Below are 21528 nucleotides of genomic sequence, written 5' to 3' on the forward strand. Positions count from 1 at the left end.
TACCTGTGTTGGGATTAATGCTGGCTGAAATGTGAAAATGACACAATGCGTTGGCATGATGAGCAATGTGGCGATGAGTGTGTGCATCCTGCGTGCCAAGCTGAGAGGGGAGCAGCTCACTGTGAGCTACCAAAGCAGATGATCGTCGCCTTCCCCGACGCAGATGCTTCAGGTGGTGAATAGACTGTTCAAACAAAGCAAATAGCAAAGATTTCAACAATAAAGAACAAAAAAAACAACAACACATTTTTGCTATCAATTGTTTCTATTTAGGTCTCATAAACTACCCCGCGTTGTATACCTCCAAGGCATGTTGAATCTTGTCCTTGTTGCCTGCCAAGCCTGGCAAGCTAGAGCTAAACGAGTGCGTGTTCTCAGATATTTGCCCCCCAAGCAAGCTGTCTTCTGGAAGCAGGGTCTCGGACCACAGCCTACACACGCCATCCTCACAAGATGTCAGCAAAACATTGCACACCGAACCCCTAAAAGATACATGAAGGATGCACTTGACATCCACAAAGGGAATACAGGGCTTCATTTTGCAAATAGGTATTCATTTGCTTACTTTGGCATGTACTTGCTAGTCTTCCTCCAGGACATACCAGTGACCGAGCGAGGATGGGCCAGGTAAACAAAAGAGAAGTGAACGGCGGGTGTTTTTTTATCCGCGGGGTCCTGAACGACCACTGCGGAACGCCAGCCCGTGGTGGGATACCACACTTTGAGTAAACAGTCATCCTGCATACACAAACACACACATATCATTTTTGGTGATTTCATTCAATGTCCTTTTATTTTACAAAGTCAAGTTATTGGCACACCTTCCCAACTGTTGCAAAGTACTCTCCATCAGGGGACCACTTGGCAACGTGCACAGATGCAGCAGTCCTGTGGGCCACACGGTCACATTAGCTTAATGCAAAACAAAGACAGCTCACTCATGGCTACCACTGAAGCTGCTGATGTGCAATAGTGGACTTTATGGGTGGAATCTTAAAAAGCTTTCACTTCCCTGTTTGTGTAGTCTTACTGATCATGCACGTTTGTCATAAGATGAGAATTACATGAAGTGAAGTTAAATCGCATGACCCACAGCATCATGATAGAGTTGAAGCTTTTCACTATTGAGTTATCAGAAAACAAGACCTCAGTATCACAATATTTTCACATTTGTGAAAATTCTAACTAGATTTGAGATGATCTGCAAATCATGAAGCAGAAAGGAAGCATTTTGCCTTGACAGTTACGCATAAACAAGACGCACTTGCACTGCCAGACACAGTTCCAGTCATTAAGAACGGGATGAAGCTTGTCCTCAGATGCCTGGCCATCCTCCTCTTCGATTAGGGCGTCTGCCAGCGGTGGAGCCCACAGTTGGAGGCGCTCGGTTGCTGCTAGGATACGGTTCCCTGAAGACACAACGGCACTAGGTGACACATCTCACGGCCGAGTTGATGACTAAAGAGCACAGAGCATCATTTGTATTATGGGAGATACAGAATACTCAATTGCACATGTTCTTCAGGGCAACTGAGGTGGTAAGAAGGTAAAAGTCTTTTAGGGAGAGGATTCAATTAGTCCGTTTTTGGAGAGAAAAACATTAACGGGTTGATTTTATTACACAGAAAGCATTGGCATACCCTGTGGGTCCCAGGCCAGGTTGTAGGTGATGGCGTCAAGGAAGAACTGCCCTGTCTTTTGCCACTGATAGTTAAGATGCTGTTAGTGACAGGAGAGCAACACACACACGCACACCATGCGATGTTATTGGCTTCCTCGCCCACTTCATCTTATTACATTTTTTGGTAAACAATAATTTTTATTCGACAAAACGGGTACCTTGTGCCGTTTGTTTGGGTTGGTAGAGAGAGGTTCAAAGATGCAGACTGTGTTTCCATAGGAGGCAGCAATCTACATAAAAGCAGTATTCAAAACCATTAGAAAATAATAGACGGGGGGAAAAAAACGATCTTGAAGATAAAAAATAAATAAATAAATAAATAAAAAAACATAGACTGGAGGACATCTTGACATTTACAATCAACACAATGCTTAACAGCATCTTACTGAGTTTAAAAAGATGAGAAATGTCCCTTCATGGATCAAGAAAGAATACATACTGTTAATCATAATCATCATCATAAAAGAACAGCTTTTGTAACGTTCTGTCCTTTTTCTTTCTTTTTGTCTTCTGCCATCTGCTGCCTTTTAGGAGCTGGCCACACTTTACAGAGCTGCGGCCAACAAAGTGAAACAAGGACAAAACTAACGACATACACACTTCAAGAGTGTGCTGTGGTTTCAAAATTCGATGACTGCAAAAAAAGTGGACAAAAACAAACCGAGTGCAGGGGTGAAGGGATTTGAGTGTGAGGTCAACACTTACCCTGCCGAGCTGATGGGAGCACTCCACACAGCCCACCTGAATATTCCCATTCTGTGCTCCTGGGATGATCTGCACACACTCGAAGTCACTAGCCAAGATCACCACATCACAACCTGAGCCATAAGCCTGAAAATGAAAAGGTTTCTCATTAAAATGTGCCTTTAAAAAGTTTGAAAAAAGAAAATACAGGTATAAACAAGTACTAATTCACTTTAGTTTGGGCTCTATAACAAATATACAACACAAAAAGTGAAGCACTTAAACTGGAGAGGATTATAAAGCATCAATGCAACACTTCTAGAATGTGCACCATCATGAACCCAAGTTACATAAATAACAGTATTCAGGAGTTTAATGATTCAACAGAAACAAACCATTCACATGATCCTTATCAATCGTTTTCGTTAGCCTACGAGCCTAAATTACATAATGCCACTAACATGACATCCCATATGGGCAAACAAACAAATATGCATACTCGCATTTACACAAACAATATTAGGTCATACATGCACTGTGTTTAGCAAGTTTTAGCCTTTTATTTAAGATTATATATATTTTAAAATATAACTAGCAAGCCAAATTGGCCTCAGAGCAACAGGAGTGCCTGAACAACAGCTTATGTCTTTCATTATTCAGGAGAACAGGAGGAGAGGCAGGGAACTACTGAGTCACACAATAGGGACGCCTTATAGTCACCACTGAAAAACAAACTAATCGTAGCGGTTATGGCCCCGGTGGTTGATGCAAGATGAGTCTTTGTGCACGCTGCATGCGAGAGGCAAGTGAAAAGAAAACTGCAGTCCATGGATTACACGTCCCCCCCCCCACACACACACACACACACACACACACACACACACACACAGCTTCATCTGCTGCAGTACATCACGACTCAGAATTAAAACGTGGTCACCGTCACGCGCTGTCTTGGGCTGCCGTGTATGCGGTGGAGATTTCCTTTAAGTCTCTATGAGAACAAGTCATTTCCATCTAGCGGGGGGCTCTGAGCTACTAGACAAGTCAACAACACGAGTACACCAGTCATGAACTGGAGTCTCTCATCACTTCTTTGTTCCTTTGGTTTGTGTGTCCTGTTTCTCTTTCATCATCTACATGTGCCAACAGTCTCATGCATAACCAACAAGGTGCGGCGGGAAAAGGTGAGCAAACAATGACCGCTTGTTTGTTATGAGAGCATACTCCTGATGTATAACAAAATGACACCATTAAAATACAAATTTGGAAGCACGTTAGAAATACATTGACGTTTTGTAGCATTTACGACAGCAGGACCAGCAGTGTGAAAATAGACCAATCATCATTTCAGATGACTGTATGCTGAGATGATCAGCATCTCCGCAAAAGGGAAAACAACCACTATTATTATCACCACCCATTCAGCCATTTTCAACACCGCTTATCATATTCAGCGTCACGGGATGCTGGGGCCTATCTCAGCTAACTTTGGGTGAAAGGCAGACGACACCCTGAAATGATAGAGACAAACGACCATTTGCACTCGCATGCACACCATCGCTGTGTGGGAATTGAACTCAGGCGAGTGTGTCGCAACACCCTCAGTGACTACGTGACTATCACAGTACTCGAAATGTATGCAGCATACAGGAACGCTATGAACATATTTTTGTTCCCTTTTTTCCATCACAGTCTGATATTTTGACAAAAAACAAAATGGATATTCACTAAACTTTGCTGTGGGGCCAACGATTAACTTATTTTGTTGGGGATCTGGATATATGTTAAATGATTGAGTCACTATAGCAAGGTGCAATATACGTCTTCATTTTTAATGTTACGATCAATGGGACTGTCCACGCTTCACAATCACAATCCCGCCGCCAGTCTTGTCATCTTTCATCAAGCAGGAACTCGCCTGCAACCTAATGAACAGATGGACAAAGACAAATATGACGTTCCTCTTTCTTTTTCATTATCTCCCCGTCAATAAAGGCTCAGCAGAATCCTGCAGCATCGTGACTGACTGACACTTTTCTTACCTATCGTCACAATAGCATTGCTCAATCAAATCTGATGGTAGTTTAGGACTCATACACAATGCACACACTTTGGTAGGTTAGCGTTTTGATGCTGGCATTTTTCTGGACTTCAAAATATAGACCACCAATACTAGTTGGAAAATATCATTTACTAATGTTACAAACTCATGCATTCACAAAGCGACTTTGGTTCAACAGTTTGAAATATTCTTTGGGTGATCCGACATATATCTAGGGAGGTCAATCCAAATCAGGACACCAGGGTTGTACTTTTCTGCTGATCTGATCAATACAACATTCCACCTTGTCAGCCTTGTCAGTATTTAAAGAATGTAGCTGACTGAATAAATATTGCTTTTTTCTAAGCACAGTACTGTAGGAGGAGAAACGCTATCACGTGTGAAACTGAAAATGCATTAAAGTTGAAGTGAATGTCTCAATATGGGAGATTTTGAATGGTTTCCATTTAAAATGTTTATCTTTGCTCAATTTTGGGAAACTCAAGGGTGATTTTTACACTAGTCATTTCTCGGAGGACAGCTTTGGTGTTTTACCGATGTACAGTACCGATGAGATCTGCAGGCACCTTTGTTTGGAAGAGCATCTATTCAAGGCAATTCGGGGAAAAAACTAGGGGCATGCAGCTGTGTGCGATTTATTTTTATTTTTTTTAGAACAAAGTGTGAACATGCATGCACTGACTGTGGCAATGTGAGTAGATAAGAGGAAGAGAGCGAGAGATCACTTCTGTCTTTCTTCCATCCAATGGCCCCTATTCCCAGCGACTAACTCAATCATGCAGACATGTTCTGCTGCTGCAGCTGCTCCCAACATTTTCCCGCACGAGCTTGGCTGCTGCAGTCAAAAGCCTGAGCTAACCATATTTTTTTTTGTTCCAAATCAAAAAAATTTAGCCAAGAGAGAGAACCCCAAGTATGTATGGCTTCTATTCCGACAGACTACTGGTGCACACTGAATCAAACAAAACCAAGCTCTTCTCAAATCTACATGAATATTGTCCGAACATTTGCAATGCAAAAGATGTAGTTGATGCTGCAAAGTCTGAGATATGCATTTTTATATCACGTGGCACTATGATAGAGCTCGGCACAAAAATGCGCTTTATTTCCACTGTGGCAAAGCAGCCCCAGAACACAACAGAGACTGTTCCACTGTAGGCACGGTGTTCTTTGCTTTGCACAAACAGCACAGACATGATTGAAAATCCCACAACGGTCACAAGGCCACAGTCCTGGTCTGTCAATATGCATTTCAGCAAATTCCAGTCTTATCAATTTCAAGTTATTTTAGTCATGACAGTAGGGTTGTGAAATAACAGTGGTGAAATGGTGTTGTGTTAACACTCTTGTGCTTGCATTTGTTGTGTGTGTATTCCAGGGATGTAGCCCAAGAGCCCACGGGGTCAGTGACAGTGTGAATGAAAATACATCGGACAGATTGTCCAGTGTTCTTCAAACGTCCTCTGGGACAGAGAGGGGAAGCACCAAGTGCGCAATCTATGGCCTCAAGGCAAAGTGCACAACTTTTGCTTCAGAGCTAGTTCTAACCTACGCTGATGCACAAATATGAGCCTCAGAGCAAAGCTTGCGTGCATTTGCAGCCTCCATCTAAAGTTAACATCAGGGCAGAAGAGAACACATCCCCCCTATATTGCAATTCAAAAAGAGTTAGCCCTTAATAGAAATATTCTAATGAATGTCTGGAAGCAGCCAGCATCTGGAAGAAAATGTATACTAAAAGACAAAGCAAAAATCTGGCAGCCATTGCATCTGCCTTAAATTTTATCAAGACAGTCACAAAACCTTTGAAGCAAACAGTCATTATACAAAAAGCTGCTAAATTGTTAGCTAAATCTTTGTAAATCAGCTTGTCCCGGACAATGTCAAAGGAGTAAGTTGCCAGTTTCATGAACAGCTGCCAAGAAAAACTTGAGTTTTAGAGGGCAGATTGTCTCATGGGACATAACAAATTACTGTCCCTGAATCATCATAAAAAAAAGGGGGGGGGGGGGTCAATCCTATCCTGACCATTGTCAATTAATTACAAACAAGCTGAACAAAAGCATTCTGTTTACCACAATATAGACTCTTCCGTTTATTTCAAACGGTGCATTGGATGTAAATGTATATAAATATTGAGTGGACTATTCCGCATGATTGCCATCACAACATCCACTGTAATATTATTCTATTTGTGTCTTCCAAGACAAAATGCAATATTGTCCGGTTGTCTGGGACCTCTCTGCATGAAGAAGAAATCAACATTGGGAAGCTTGTGGTCCTTGCCTGGGGTTCCTACCATATGTGACAAAACGCGCATCTATACTGTTTCATAAGCATCAATATGAATTTGGCAATATTTCCAAGAGTCACTGCCGCCAGCACGTGTGTCCATATAAGGGCTGCCTACGTCATGGCTGATGCTGGGATGACAGCGAGCTAATGGTCCGTGAGGAGGATTTAACGCCAAATGGTTGCGAGCTAAGCCACTTCTACAATCAAATACTATCATGTCTCTCAAGTTGAAAGTACATCCCCCTTCCTCATTATAAGGACGGTAACATTTAGACCACCATACAGCACAGTATTTGCGAGTTACGATAACGGATGCGCAAAGGGATTCCCTTGCTTGCAGTAATTGTAACGTGACAAGATGCTGCTAAAGGTCATTGAGTGACTGGTATTAAATCATGTGAATAAATAATAGCGGTAATTGACTGGTGTTGATATTGGCGTATAAATGTCAGTCATTGATGTTTTTCAATGCAGGGCAGACGATCAACGAAGAAGGCAGGAGAAGTCTCGAGTGTTTGGGATTCTCACAGTGCGGCAGTTTGCTAGCTTCCTACCCGGTTAGCTTTAGCGGATTTTAGCTTCAGCGAGCTAGTTCGCCCCCGTCCAGATGGTATGAGGCTAGCTAGCAGCCCACTCACTTCGATCGTCACTAGTTAGCATCAACTCATGTCAAATAATATTCAAATACAAACTCACCGTGAACGGAACGTCATTCACGCTCCCCACCGAGTAGCAGCAATCCCCGGGGTTCACTGCTCCTGTCAGCACCTGATGCAGATGCATGTTTTTTTTTTTTGCAGCAAAATTTGATAATGTATTTTTACGCAGCAGCAGATGCCGTTTTTTTAATTATTTAGAGCGAGTCCACCCTGTCGGTTTCTCCATCTAGCAGCAATTGGGGATTCCATCAGTAAGCGTTCGAGTCGTCCACGGCCTCGTAACGTCGTCTTGCTCCACAGACGTCGTGGTTGGAGAGCGGATTTGTTTTCCAGCCGTAAAATATAATTTTACGTGACCGACATTTACTCGCGTAAAAGTGGCCATCCGTCGCCTTTCGTTGTCAACACCATCCCCACGATTGATCGTCAAAGCCGAGGCAACAGAAGCAGCTGAGGCTCTGCAGCGAGCCAGGCTGACATGCGCGTTCACGCCGTTGCCTAGGCACGACTGGGTGCTCATAGATCCACACCACCTAGATCAAAGTCAGTTCATTAATATTCACATTTGTTCCCGATTGATTTATATCAAGCAATCGTTTGAATTAAACCCTGACCTATTTGAAACACTACTTTGCAATATAAACCCGAATTTATAACCATAGCCCTAGTCATTTGAGACCCTCATTACAAACCCTAAAATGAATACCAAACTCTAGTCTGAACTCCTACTTTGAAAGCCTTAACCTAACCCCAATACAATCCATGCAAAGTCTAAGCCTAGTTTAAAAATGTACTTTGAAACCATAAACCCAATTGAAACCATCATTTCAAACCCTAACCTTAGTTTGAAACCCTAACTCTAGTTTGGAGAACAGTTAGGATTTTTTTTAATACATATTTTTGTATTTGAACGAGTGTCTGTTCTGACTTGAAGACTGTATGAAGACTTTTGCAGCTGAAGACTTTTGCAGCTGACTAAGATGATGTGTAATAAATACTGACTGTATGCATAAAAACATTGTTTTATTTGATTCAAATGCCCTGTTTTCCATTGCCTACATTGTTGCTCACATACACAGACAATAAAATACCTGATACCCGAAACTGAAGTTTGATCATGAGTAAGACAGACCCCGGTTAAAGTTCAGTGTCTATCATCCGTTATCTGCTCTTACTCATCTCGCCAATGATGAGATTTCATGATGCAAGTCACATATTGCTGTTTTCCTCTGATGTCCTGGCACATGTCCATTGTCACGTTACTGTGATCTCCTTAAGTTGTCTCTGTCAGTAATAAAAGTATTAACACCAACTCTATGTAAAAAAATCAGCTTTCAAAGCAGTGGCCTAATTAGTTATCCACTGTGACATCATCTTGAGGAGCCTGCCTTCCTTCCTGCCTGCCTGCCTGCCAGCAAACATGACACGCAGTATGGCAAATGTTAACAAGGCAGCAGCGTAGAGAATATATGTATAACATTTACAGTGTCAGTAACAATGCATGGCATATTTTATCTATAAATTCTCCGATATTAATTTCACAATCACAATACCGTAACATCTGCAATATACTGCATGTTACCAAAGAAGTAATATGTTCTCATTATGGAATGTAATGCACTTCAATCCAATCATGCTGACTTTACAGAAATCTATCCACCTTGGCTATGGCCCCAGGTCCAAATGAAAAAAAAAAAAAAAAGAAGCATGATGCTACCACCAATGTTGGCGTGATGTTCTTTTGGCAATGACCAGTATTGTCGACAAACACACATTTTGAATTATGGCAATAAACTCCAACTTCTGTTTCATCAGACCATAACAAAATCTCAAACACATGGGAAAATGTGTACAGTAAAACATACCATCACGATTACGATATAGTAGTTTGTTCTACTCCTAAGAATGTCCTCCTGCTATTTAGTGACTTTAATATGGTTGATTAGCTGTTTACTATTTTGGATTGATCCCTCAATGATTAGAAATAGCTTTAGACAGTATTGCACAAGAATAAATTCAATGAACCAAAGTTCATAGAATTATAATCATTCTAATTTTTATACTGAACTTTGAACCAGTTTGTATAGAAAATGAACTTTCCCAACACTGGCTGTAGACTAGAACATGCAAAGTTTTACAAGGGATGAAGAAAGCTGAGTTTAAGTCTAACCAACCAGGATCTAATAGTCTTTGTTCATTTTCAATGCAAATACAGAACAGTAATTCTTGCCATCAAATCCATCAACATCCATGTGAATAAATACCACAGAAAGGATATTTATGTATCAGTCAAAATACCATATTGGCTTTGAAGGTTTATGAAAATTTCCAGGACATGTGTATGTTTTTAAATTTCTAATTACCTTAAAACTATTCTGTTCATCATTGGTTATGACATCATAGCTGACCTGTGAATAAGGAATGTAAAATATTTTGTTTAATGATGTTAGAGAGAGTGAAGCACAGATGGTAGACGCTGTGAATAACAACTACCAAGTATATGTCTATGCATTAAGGTTGGTTGGAGGGTAGCTGATGTTTTTTAGACAAGCCTGGGCCATCTAAAGAGAACATAATTAAATGCATTATAGATTTTCTCATTTCATGGATGGCTGCTAGCTGGAGGCTGCGCAAATGTTGCCCTGAGGTGCAAGATATTTTACGTGTAATGGTAAGGATGGAATGGAACTTGGACGTGTAGTTGAATACATAAATGAGTGGTGGCTTAAAGTAATCCAAATGTGAACATGACAGTACATCTTACATCTGAGTTTTAAAAAATGTCAAGTGAAAATTGAAGAATATTAACTGGTATTCTTTGAATGAAAGTGGAAAGTAGCAGTATTTCTTTTTACAACATCAATAAAAAACAAAAATGGCTTCATGCAATACACAGCTGAGGTCACAATGGAAGGTTAAAGTCCGAAAAAAAAGAATGAAACCAAAACAAGATTTGTGTTTGTGAACATACATCCACACTCTTGTGAGAGATAATAAAGTGAAGAGAGAATAATGGCGGAAGATTGGAGAGGAGGCAGGCAAGTCAAGTGTGCAACCCTTCACCTGATTCATGAACAGATGTGACGCACACGCCTCCGGTCTTGTGCTTGACCTGCAATCCGTGTCTTGGTCTTCATCTTTTTCTCCTCTCACTAAACAGAGTGTGTTGTAACTAAACGAGTTATACCAACAACTAACTGCAGTCTTACCTGATTAGACGCCGGTTTCTATTGGTTGTTATAGTGTATATGGTACATATTTCTTATTAATTTCTTGACAGGACAATTGAGGGCACCTCCTGCAGCTCTTATCTTTGAATTGGACATCCACTTTTTCTTTCGATTGTTTTAAATCCTGGAAAATCCTGATCATCCTGGAAGGATGACCCATCTGTGGTCTCTTCTCAAGGTTTCTCATTTTTCCCCGTTTTTTTTTAGTTTTTCCTTGCACTCCTGGGAGTTTAAGATCAGGGGATGTTTGAGAATAATTGTCAATTTTTGTACATGTGAAGCCCTTTGAGACTTGCTTGCGATTTAGGGCTATATAATTAAACTTGACTTGACATGAGTGTAATAGACATCACAGAAATCACGAAAAATCCATAGCTACGCCGCACCGCACTACAAGCTGAAGGGTACAAAATAGGGGCTTATAGTCCCTAAGATACGGTAATGAATTTGTATTCAACAAACAAAACAATCAGAACACTGTGTTTCAATTAATTGGGTTGCACAGGGAATTTACGTTACAAAGAAAAATTTGGGATTGACCCTTTAAAAGCAAATAACCAGCTGTAAAATGAGGTCTGAACTTTAAATGTCAAAGAGTGATGTGATGATGCGTGACCATTTTTGTAAATGATTCACTTGTGGCCTGAGTTGGGGAATGCATTTCTGCCAAATCATTGGAAAAGTAACATCACAGACAAAACATATTTAACATACCCAAACTGAGACAGATCAGTAATTCATAGTCAACATTGATTTCTTTGAGCTTTTCAATTATGTTGCTTGTTCTTTGTTCGTACCTTGAATATGACCTCAATAATGTCTGCCTCCATATTTGACTTTGGTGTTTGTTTTTCATTAATTTTTATAACCCTGCATCTTAAAGCTCGTTTTGTCTCTTGGTCCTGAATCTGTCTTGCACACTGCAATACTGCACACTCTCTTAAAGACCTCTGTGCCTGCAGATACAGAAGATTGATGACTGTTATCAGAGTGTTGTCTCTCTTTGATACCATTATGGCTTTTTTTTTCGCTCTATAAGCATCATCTTTTTCACCCTTTTACTGTGGTTAGATGAGAGTCACGTGAAAAAGAAAGCCAAACTAGACATGAATGATCTTCTTTCTAAACTAGATGAAGCTACAATGAGCAATGTGATTATTTTCCTCACATTAAAAAACAAAAATCTCGTTTCATTGGACATCTCTGAAGAAATAACATATTCTTAGACTACCATGTAATCAAGGCTGTACAGTATAGTGTAAATTTAAAATGCCCTCAAAAATAACTCAACACACCACATTTGATGTCTGTTAGCAACAAACATAAGTGTACCCCAAAGTGAATATGTCCAAATGTTCTCCAAAAATCTATTTTGTAATCCCTTCACAGCTGTGGGCTCACTGATAAATATCTTTCACATTTTTTGGGTGATCTTTCACTGCCACTGCCGTTCACATTACACTGTGGCATGATTTTATAATTTTTTGTCTCACTTAATATAGCATTGCATTTTACAGGTGGTACACACGATCTGATTAATTCCATGTGTGTGTTTCACATGGGCCCCGTCTTTAGGAGGCCAGAGGTCACTGATGTAGTGCCTACGAAAGAGCTTCTCTCAAAATCGTTTGTGTTTTTGGTAAGAAATGGCCAGGTAGTTTTGCAATTTGGCCACATACCCTGGTTTGATGGATTTATGTTAAATTAGGAAACAATTCAAACATTAATATACAAGGCCAAAAATAAAACAGTTTGTTGTTTCCCCTCATTACAATGATTAGGATAATGTGCGTTATATCAAAGGTCAATCCTCAATTTATGTGAATAAAGTAACCTACTTGTCAGATTTTCCTTGAACATTTACAGAATTTAATCTTCCTCAAAAATGTTTATTATCTACTTCAGTGTTTTTTACACAAACCTTTTCTTCTGCCTCTGTTACAAATGCCGAAAATTGTCAACTTCACAAAGTAATTTCAATCTCATTTAAAAAAAAAATCAATGTGGACATGAAATTGAGTGTGGTGTTAATCTTAGCCAGAAGAGGTCACTACTGACATGCAAGATGACAAAGAGCTTTCTTACTAAATGCTGTAGTACTGCTCAATGTTGTACTTTTATATAAAGATAATACAATTGCAATTAAATTCATGTTCATTGAGCACACAAATAATCTAACTCCAAACATTTGTTAATGTTCATAACCTAATGAACAGTAAAATAATTTTATCTTTGAGTTTAAGAATGTAAGGACTCGCACATATGAATAATAAATAAATCAATAATGAATAAATCAGTCATAACATTTCAAACAACCAGAGGAAATTAGTTCGCCACTAAAGAAACTAAATTTGTATATATGTCAATATTTTTTCCCCGATCAAAAGCTCATGGGTATGTTTTTGTTCCTTGGCTGATCATTAATCTGAACCATCACATAAAATGTTCCTAATCAGAGAAGCAATGAAAGGATCACGATGAGACTCATTACATTTTGAGTTTGTGTGAGCATTCAGGTGTGAAAGAGTGACTCTGTAAGGTAAAGCAATAGCACCGTAAAAGACCTCGACTTTAATGGTCCTTGTAAATGTTAAAGGAAGACTTCTTATCTGAGCAAAAGAGACAATGAAGCCAGACGGGATGGCGGTTCCAAATAAAGGGAACTGGTCAATGAATTTAAAAGAGACTCTTCCCAACTTGTTAAAAAAAAATAATAAGGAGACTGTCATTGTTCTTTGTGAGGTGAGGTCCACAGAGATTTAGGAGTAAGGAATTCAAAGGTAACGGCATGAAACTTTAACGCCAAATATAGAGAAAGCCACAGTGGGTGTAAAATCCCTTACATTTATTTTTATGACACCTCGTCATTAGTGGAACTGAGATCCTGAAAACGACAAGCTTGGTTAGGTCATTTTCCTTGACAGTGAAATGAATTAGATGAGAAGGCAATTTTTCAGGGACTTCTAAATACTGCATATAAAATGACAGAACTGCATTCAACATCAGGACATTTTTACTCAAGACATAAATACAATCCTTTCCAGCACAGACAGTGAGTAAATTTACTACTTATAGTATATTTCCACAACCCTTCTGCCACATGTAAATAACCTGGATATAGAAAGTCTACACACTCTAACATTTTTCACCACTGATGTGCCCAACAACATATATAACTCAAATGAAAAAGGAGTACATATTTTAGTGATGAAGTAGAAATAACATATGATATAATGCGGTTGCACAAGTGTGCACCCCTTATCCCAGAGGCATGTGTTCATAGTTAAAAAACTTTAAAAGAGGGTCTTGATTGGTTGATTGACATAATCAATCTGCAAATTCATCTTTTGTGATATTTTTGTTTGATATTATAGTAGTATATAATTTTATTTATTTAGAAAATCATCTGGCTCAAAGCAAACACTGCTAGAGAACAATAGATTGTATTTTCCTAACACTAGAGAGCAGCAGAGAATAGGAAATACATTAATGGTGACATTTTAGAAAAACGTTTCTTTCAACAGACCTTGGAGAACATCCCCAAAAGATTTGAGCACTTAAGCACACTTTTATGTGTGTATATGAACTCAACGAGTTTTATGTCTTCTGCATGTGCATTAAAGATGCGGTCTTTAATGAACGGTTTCTGCCACTGATGAAAATTTGACTGCTCTACACCAAAGTGCTCTCTAGTCATCAACACAACAGATAAGATCACATCTGGACACTTGTACAGTACTTTGGTAAGAACGGGCGTTGCCCTTAGAGGGTCATTTGTTTCTGTGATTAGATTGTGCCTCCTTCCATTATCACCTCATAAACCCTTCCCGCCCTTGCCAGTCACCTCTGCTCCTCTTCCTCCAGCTTTCTCCGGGTCCTGCATTTAAAAAAAACAACAACAAAAAACCAAATCAGGGCCCCACATCAGCCTTTTGTCATTTCAGGTTGTGCATCGTCCCTGCCTCTTATCACCATTACGGAATGTGGCCGGACCAGGCCTCTAAGAATGAGCAATGAGGCAAGCTGAGAGGGTGCAGTGGCTCAGGCCAACACGATAGCCATTACGGGGCTAAAGCACTACCAGCGTGTTTGATGAGGGGGAACAACTGAGAGCTGCCCTAGGATACCCCATTACACTCCCCATCTTTGTCTTTCTGTCTGCAGCTATACTCACATACACTCACACACATATTCCTTCTAGGTCTTAGTCGTCTTAACTGCTATTTAAAACCCATGTCTGTCATCTTGTCTTAAAGGATAACCTGGAAGCAGGAGTCTTAACTTCTTTCAACAAGCAATGCTTTACTTTTGCCATTGTCAAACAAAAGTACGTAAGTGATAAAATAGCGTAAAGTAAGTATTAAGGTGTACCCACATTCCCACATTTAGGTCTTGATAAAGGGAGCAATATGTGTCTTGTTAGAATAGCAAAAGAATGGATGGGATTGTGTTAAAAAAAAATAAAAAATCTATTAGATACTAGCTATCCACAAAATAGGACAGAATAACTTCCAACAGTAATGACCTACTGTGCTGGAAAACAAAACACTGTCAGAATCACTCAATGGTCCTTCCCCCCCCCCATGCAAAATTGGTTTCAGTAGTATAGTAAAGTGAACTCTGCTTTTATTCTAATAGCCTATCCTTGTAAAAATTCACATACTGGCTGTTTTTGTGCTCAGGTAAAAAATGAAAAAAATTCTCACCTCCATCTTGTGGCATCAATGCTTATGTCCCACAAAAAGCATATGAACATTTTTGTGCGTCTTCTTTGTACTGCTTCCAGGACTGTTTTCTCACCTATTCTGATTTTAAATTACCCATCTTTAGATATTCATCAAATTTCGAATGTCTGTTGCTTACGTAAATCTGCCATAGCAGATCAGAATTTGAGCTTGTGAGGGGTGGGCTGGACAGTAGGCATATGATCAGCATGAGCAGTTTTTTTCCTTTGAGCTACCCGCATTCTTTCTGGACGCGCATCACTTAGAAAAAATGAATTTGATTCCGTTGAAGATGTACTGTGTTTGCCAGGCCTTTATCAAAAATATGACTACTCAGCCTTAAAGCCAATTATAATTTGTATCAGACTTGACACGAGCTATCAGACTCTGTGGCGAGGGGAAAAATACTTGTTGAAAGTGGATGTTGAAACTGAGAAACTCTAAAATATAGTCACTGAGCTGATATGAAATGAAGGCAAGAAAAGGGAGCTATTATAGACAGTACTGTGAAATCATAACGTATTAGATGCAATAACACAGATGTCCAGGCTGTGAATTGCAGCTACTGCTTAGAAAATGGAATACTTTATTTTCAGCTCTGCATTGCAACTCTGAAAATACAAACTGAATTGAACCATATTCAAATATGCTACATCTGGCCACAGGATAGAAACAAATTACCCAGTTCAAAACATTGGACAGCTTTCATGTCTCCTGAGATGAGGTTCTCAACATGATACTCCTACATCAGTCATCTTAACGGTGCTTGACATGTTGAAAGGACGAGGTCTGTGTGAACAGAGCAACAAAAATAGCCATTCAAACAGAAAAATGTGCTTTGTAGGTGCTGTTGATCATCACAGGATGGCTTTATTGATTTGCTGTTGGAACTGTGTATCCGTATGGCCGTATGTGATGTTCTCCATGAGAGTGGGAGCATCGGAGGAGCTTCACTTTTGACTATTTGTTCTAAAGCAAATATAATTACTCTGGCCACCATCAAATTTGAACCAGAAATGGCTTTTTATATGTCCCTAAATGTGTACACTAGGTTTTTGTGATATTTTCCATTTTTCAGTTTGACATTTAAAAGCTTGCACAATCCGGATTTGACTGAGTTACATCTTATCAGTGTTTGTTTTGTGTTTTGAGCCTGATCCTAACCTTTAAATCCGAAATTCCACTTAAATTGAAATTGAAATACAAATCATTCTTAGAAATTGAATGCTAACATTTTGTACTTTACTTAAACTGTAAAAAAAATCTACTGTACCATATTTTAAAATGAAGTTCAAACAGAATATACGCATATGTCAAGAAGCTTCATTCTAAAATGTTTAATTGTATTTCACCTTTTCAATATGGCATGTGGGGTTATTTAACATTTTCTTTCACATATCATTAGAGAGAGTGTGTGGTGTTCGTACTATACTTTGGGAACTGCTCTAGCCCAAACGTCAGCTGAGGGAGGCTCCAGTTCACCTTTGAGACTTCTGAGGATAAGCTGTATAGAAAATTCTTAGATGCACTTTTATTGTCTCGACTTTCCTTCCATTTCAATAGCCCACGAATCATGACCATTGTTCGGTCGGAGAGAATTCAAAGCTGAAGGCTCTGATAGTCGGTATGTAGACAGTTCTGAATAAAATACTTGGGATTTAAAAAGCTATTCAAAGAATCCTTATTTAAAGGATATTTGTTTCATAAGGCTGACAGCTCAAGGTAAGATGTGGACAATTGAACTAAGACGGCACAATTCTACTGTGTGTTAATGAGTACACGAGTTAAAATATCATAGCATAGTAGTCAAATAAATGTTGCTGTCTTTTGATTCCTGGCCAGTGCCCCAATACCCAGTCATCATGACTCTCAAGCCTTTTCGATTTTAAAGTAGTATAGTTGAGTACAATTTGCATTTCTGTTTAATATTTAAGTTGCTTTTTGTGGCTAGAACAATTTGTGACAAAACACAAAGGTTGGATTTAAAAATTCTTAAAGTCACCTGTGTTGGTGTTGGTAAGTGAATTGCAAACAACCTGCCAGCTGCTCGAATTTGTCAGCTTGCTTTTTCAAAATGAACAATGTACACCAGTAAAGATGGAGAGAGTCCAATAGAAAAAAATCTGCAACCCCAAAGCTACTCCCAAGAGGGAATTGTTGGTCTACAATCAAATTATTGAGGTTATAATTCATTCATTCACCAGAAGGAAAATGTTTTTGCACTTTTTGAAACAAGTGACTGATTTCAATCATCTTGTAGCCTCTGGTAGTACAATGCCATTCCAAATTGAACTGCACCTATAATGTTCTAAAAATAAACAATATATAATATGATGCACGATAACCAGCGCCAGTCCTAGCTTGAATGGCTGTGCGAGACCCCCTTCATACGTAGCAGGGAGGTAGTAAATGCCTCCAAAGATAGAAGTGGCCTTAAAAGTTATAACACGGCTCCAAATGACCTAATAACTGAAAAATAAATCCTGCAAAAACAGCATCAAGTGCTATAAGTGGCCAGATATGGTTGAGTGGCGATCATATTGCTGCCAGCGAAAAGCATCAATAAACATTGGAGATCCCACATGTATTATTCTCTTTGAATTTTTTGTCATCCACTGAATGTGATCGTCCAAAGTTGAGGCGAAGGCTATTTGTTTTGTCTAAAGAATGATAGATTTGCATAACTATGGCTTGTTTCTTCAATCAAGAAAAGCAAATTCATTTTTCTAGCACCAATCATACACTACATGAATCCATAGTGCTTTACAGAGGCAAAGAAATACAAGAAATAATGATTTGAATTACAAAATGAAAGTCAAGGTGAAATCCCAACATTATCTATCCATCCCATCCATTTTCTGTACCACTTTTCCCCATGGGGGTCGCGGGCGTGCTGGGGCCTATCCCAACAATCATCGGGCAGTGGGCGGGGGACACCCTGAACTGGTTGCCAAACACAGAGACAAACAACCATCCGCACCTAAGGGCAAGTTGGAGTGCTCAATCAGCCTACCATGCATGTTTTTGGGATGTGGGAGGAAACCGGAGTGACCGCAAACAACCCAAGCAGGCACGGGGAGAACATGCAAACTCCACACAGGGAGGGCTGGAGGTGGAATTAAACCCACACCCTCTATGTGTGTGTGTGTGTGTGTGTGTGTGTGTGTGTGTGTGTGTGTGTGTGTGTATACAAAAACACCTAAGTGCAATTTTTCACAACACAAGTTTTCATTCTATGTAATTCAAACGATCTTTAAAGCTTCATTAGTCCCCACAACAGATTTTCTTTTTTCCCCTGACCCTCCTTCCTCTGCTAATGAAAGCCACATTCAGCAAAGTAATCTCAAGTATATAATCAGACATTAAAGTGCAAAACAGCAGAAAAGTCAAGTGTGTGAGCCAGATCATCTCTCACTTTAAAATTAGGTTGCGGAATCAGTGAAAACAAATGTTCTCTGCATAAGATAAATTATGGAAAACCTTTTCATCTAGTAAAATCATCAAAATATGAAACATCACAAAATGTATGATTTTCTTTTCCATGGATTTAGAATGGCAAAGCACTCTGTCAAGTTATCCAAGTCTGCAATGATGGCTGTTGTTGTCTCCCCCATAAGATGATGTAAATGTTTGGGGGGGGGACTTACTTGAAAATCTCTTTGTTAAATCTTCAGGAGTTTAACTGAGTACTTGATTGTAACCAGTCAAGCAAGATGACATGTATGAGGACATGCAGACAAAGGAAGCGAGTACATCATTTTTAGCCTCCATAAAGAGAGCTCATCCATCTAAAACATTGATGTATTCTACTGTATAGCCCATTTCACACAGCTGTGGTCAGGCCCATTTTACACATACAAAGGTGTTCGCTTTTGTGCCACCATGTTGACTGTTGTGGCTTATTTACTGGATTTGGAACACATTGGAATACATACAGCGCTCTTCCAAAGACACAGGTGGAGTTTTGTGTGCTTTTGTGTGAGACATCAATTGGTCCGTAATGGAACGCTATTAGGGCCCTCATTTTGAGTCATAAATAACAGATGTCATGGCGTTAGCAGCAGACTCAATTATTCATCACCCTGAATGTCTTGAAAATGGGCCTGACGAGGCAGAGGTTTAATTTTAGCCGACTATAATTTGTACTGTAAATGGGAGGTTTCCAAACAGCCAAACCTCATTAGGAAGCACCAGCATGACTCACTGTGGAAAGAGAGAGCTGCGCACAGAGTGAAATAAAGTGATGCTGTGTTTTAATTTTACTGTCGGAGGCTACCTGCTGCTGCGGCGTGACAATCAATGGTGCCCTTTGAGAGTAAAATATTATTTTCATTTTCACATTTGCTTTCCACAATAAAGAGGAGCTGATCACACAATTTGAAGTACAGGGACCCTGTAGTAATAACACAATATACTGTAACTGACAGATGAATAATTAATGTCACATTTCCCAGAGCAACTTTGCATTGTTTATGCATGTGATGGAGTTTGACTATGATTCAAACCTCAAGCCATCACATCATTTTTGTGAAGTGTTTACACCAGAATTGGATTTTATTCAGTATTTTATGGCCAGTAATTATTTATTGTAAATGATGGATGGATGGATGGATGGATGGATGGATGGATGGATGGATGGATGGATGGATGGATGGATGGATGGATGGATGGACGGATGGGTGGATGAATGGACGGACGAACAGATGGACGGACGGACAAACAGATGGACGGACTGACGGGTGCATCCATGGATAGATGCATAGATGGATTGGAACATGGATGGATGGAACTGTTCTAAATTGTAAAAATTATGCAAATCTGTTCTTATCTCTTCTTTAAAACATTTTGTACTCATTTGTCATTAACCCAAAGCATGCAAACATACATTATGTCAAGTTTATATCAAGATTACAGTTTGTCTTAAAGTTTGAAATGTTGATGACCCTGGTGACTCACTGGAGGATAAGAGTGATCTAATGCTCTCAAGGCTCTGCCCTGTTGGAAATGAGAAAAACTGATACATTTCATATTCCCCAGTGGTGCGTGCCACCACACTCATTTCCATTGTGCTCACACATGTGTGAAATTAAAGCTATCAGGACCACTTGACTGAGAATGCTATTACTCCAATAAAACATTTCAAGGGAGGAAGTATCGCTGAGAACACATTTTCGTGCTTTGGTGGCCTGCAAGTCACGAGGGTAATAGCAACAACACGATGCATCCACGTGGACGACAGGTGGTGTCAACAGATAGAAATGGAGGCGGAGTGTGTGTGTTTTGTGTGTATGTGTGCCCACGTACACAAGCTTGAATCTATCTATGTGTATCCATATTCATTAGATGGGCAAAGAAAAAGCCAATAATGATTGTGTCACTTGAGATTAAGGAGAATGACCTTCAGATGACTTCAAATGGAGGATGGAAAGGGCGGAAATGTGAAAGAAAGTCAGAAACGTCTTCAGTAGAGACTAACAGGTCATTTCCATCCAATGAGTTTCTATCGCCAGGTATCCCTGCTTTGCATTTGGACAGGTGCACTACAAGCTGTTCTTTTGGCACCTGAAGAACATGCTGAGCAATCGCTGGAGGTCCTGACAAATATTGTGATACACACATTCTGTATCAAAGAAAAACGAAACAAAAGGGAAACTATCCACAGTGTTGTGCATAGATGAACTTAAAACAGCTGCTGTGCAAGGGTTATTCGTGTGGTAATTGGACATTACGTTATTTCACTTCCTAGTATGCAACATCCTAAAAATGCAGGGCACGTTGGTCGGAAGATCAGATTTGGGTGGGCTGAAGAGTTGAAACTGGTCACCTTTTTTTGTGCAGTGAAGGGGAAGTCAATTTATTGTTCGATTCTTTGAAAATGTTGGTGGCATCTTAACAGTCAGGGCGGGCGGTCCACCCACAGAAAATGGTGTGTTGCATCAGGAATAACATCTCGTGTAAAAACTGAGCCAAAAGCAACATTTTACGAGTGATTTGCTGTGGCAGCCCCGGGAAGTTGTGTCTGCTTTTTCTTCGAAAATATTACGAATAAAAAACGGGATAGCGATTTCACTCAATTTGGGTTCCTTTTGACGTTTTAAGTATGTTGATTATCTCTATACACTGCTGCTTTGAGTTAATTGCTTTGATTTGCAAGTAGAATTTCAAGAGAGTGGTGGCAGTGAGATCAACTTTA

At 39.6% G+C, this 21528-nt stretch overlaps 2 protein-coding genes across 5 annotated transcripts in view; both read right to left on the reverse strand.

Annotated features, from left to right (window-relative positions):
- The window catches only part of dmxl2 (Dmx-like 2), a 29898-nt gene extending 21898 nt beyond the window's left edge, over window positions 1-8000 (reverse strand). Inside the window, exons 1-9 of one of the 3 annotated variants that reach the window (XM_085907837.1) lie at window positions 7419-8000; window positions 2387-2512; window positions 1840-1911; window positions 1641-1719; window positions 1265-1409; window positions 822-888; window positions 566-738; window positions 302-482; window positions 4-184 (exon numbers count right to left, since the gene is read on the reverse strand). In XM_085907837.1, the coding sequence (XP_085763963.1) occupies window positions 4-184; window positions 302-482; window positions 566-738; window positions 822-888; window positions 1265-1409; window positions 1641-1719; window positions 1840-1911; window positions 2387-2512; window positions 7419-7505 (1111 nt within the window). In that variant the 5' untranslated portion in view covers window positions 7506-8000. The remainder of the gene's footprint in view (window positions 1-3; window positions 185-301; window positions 483-565; window positions 739-821; window positions 889-1264; window positions 1410-1640; window positions 1720-1839; window positions 1912-2386; window positions 2513-7418) is intronic. The other 2 variants (XM_085907836.1, XM_085907835.1) reach the window with 2 other exon arrangements.
- Window positions 8001-13627: 5627 nt separating this feature from the next.
- The window catches only part of LOC147059179 (uncharacterized), a 204966-nt gene continuing 197065 nt past the window's right edge, over window positions 13628-21528 (reverse strand). The window contains exon 5 of one of the 2 annotated variants that reach the window (XM_085907134.1): window positions 13628-14488. The gene's annotated coding sequence lies outside the window, so the exon portion shown is untranslated. Of the gene's footprint in view, window positions 14489-16076; window positions 16125-21528 lie in introns of those variants that run through there. The other variant, XM_085907136.1, reaches the window with a different exon arrangement.

Source organism: Syngnathus leptorhynchus, chromosome 3 (genome assembly GCF_054491065.1).
Source record: "Syngnathus leptorhynchus isolate UIUO chromosome 3, UIUO_Slep, whole genome shotgun sequence".
NCBI lineage: Eukaryota > Metazoa > Chordata > Actinopteri > Syngnathiformes > Syngnathidae > Syngnathus > Syngnathus leptorhynchus.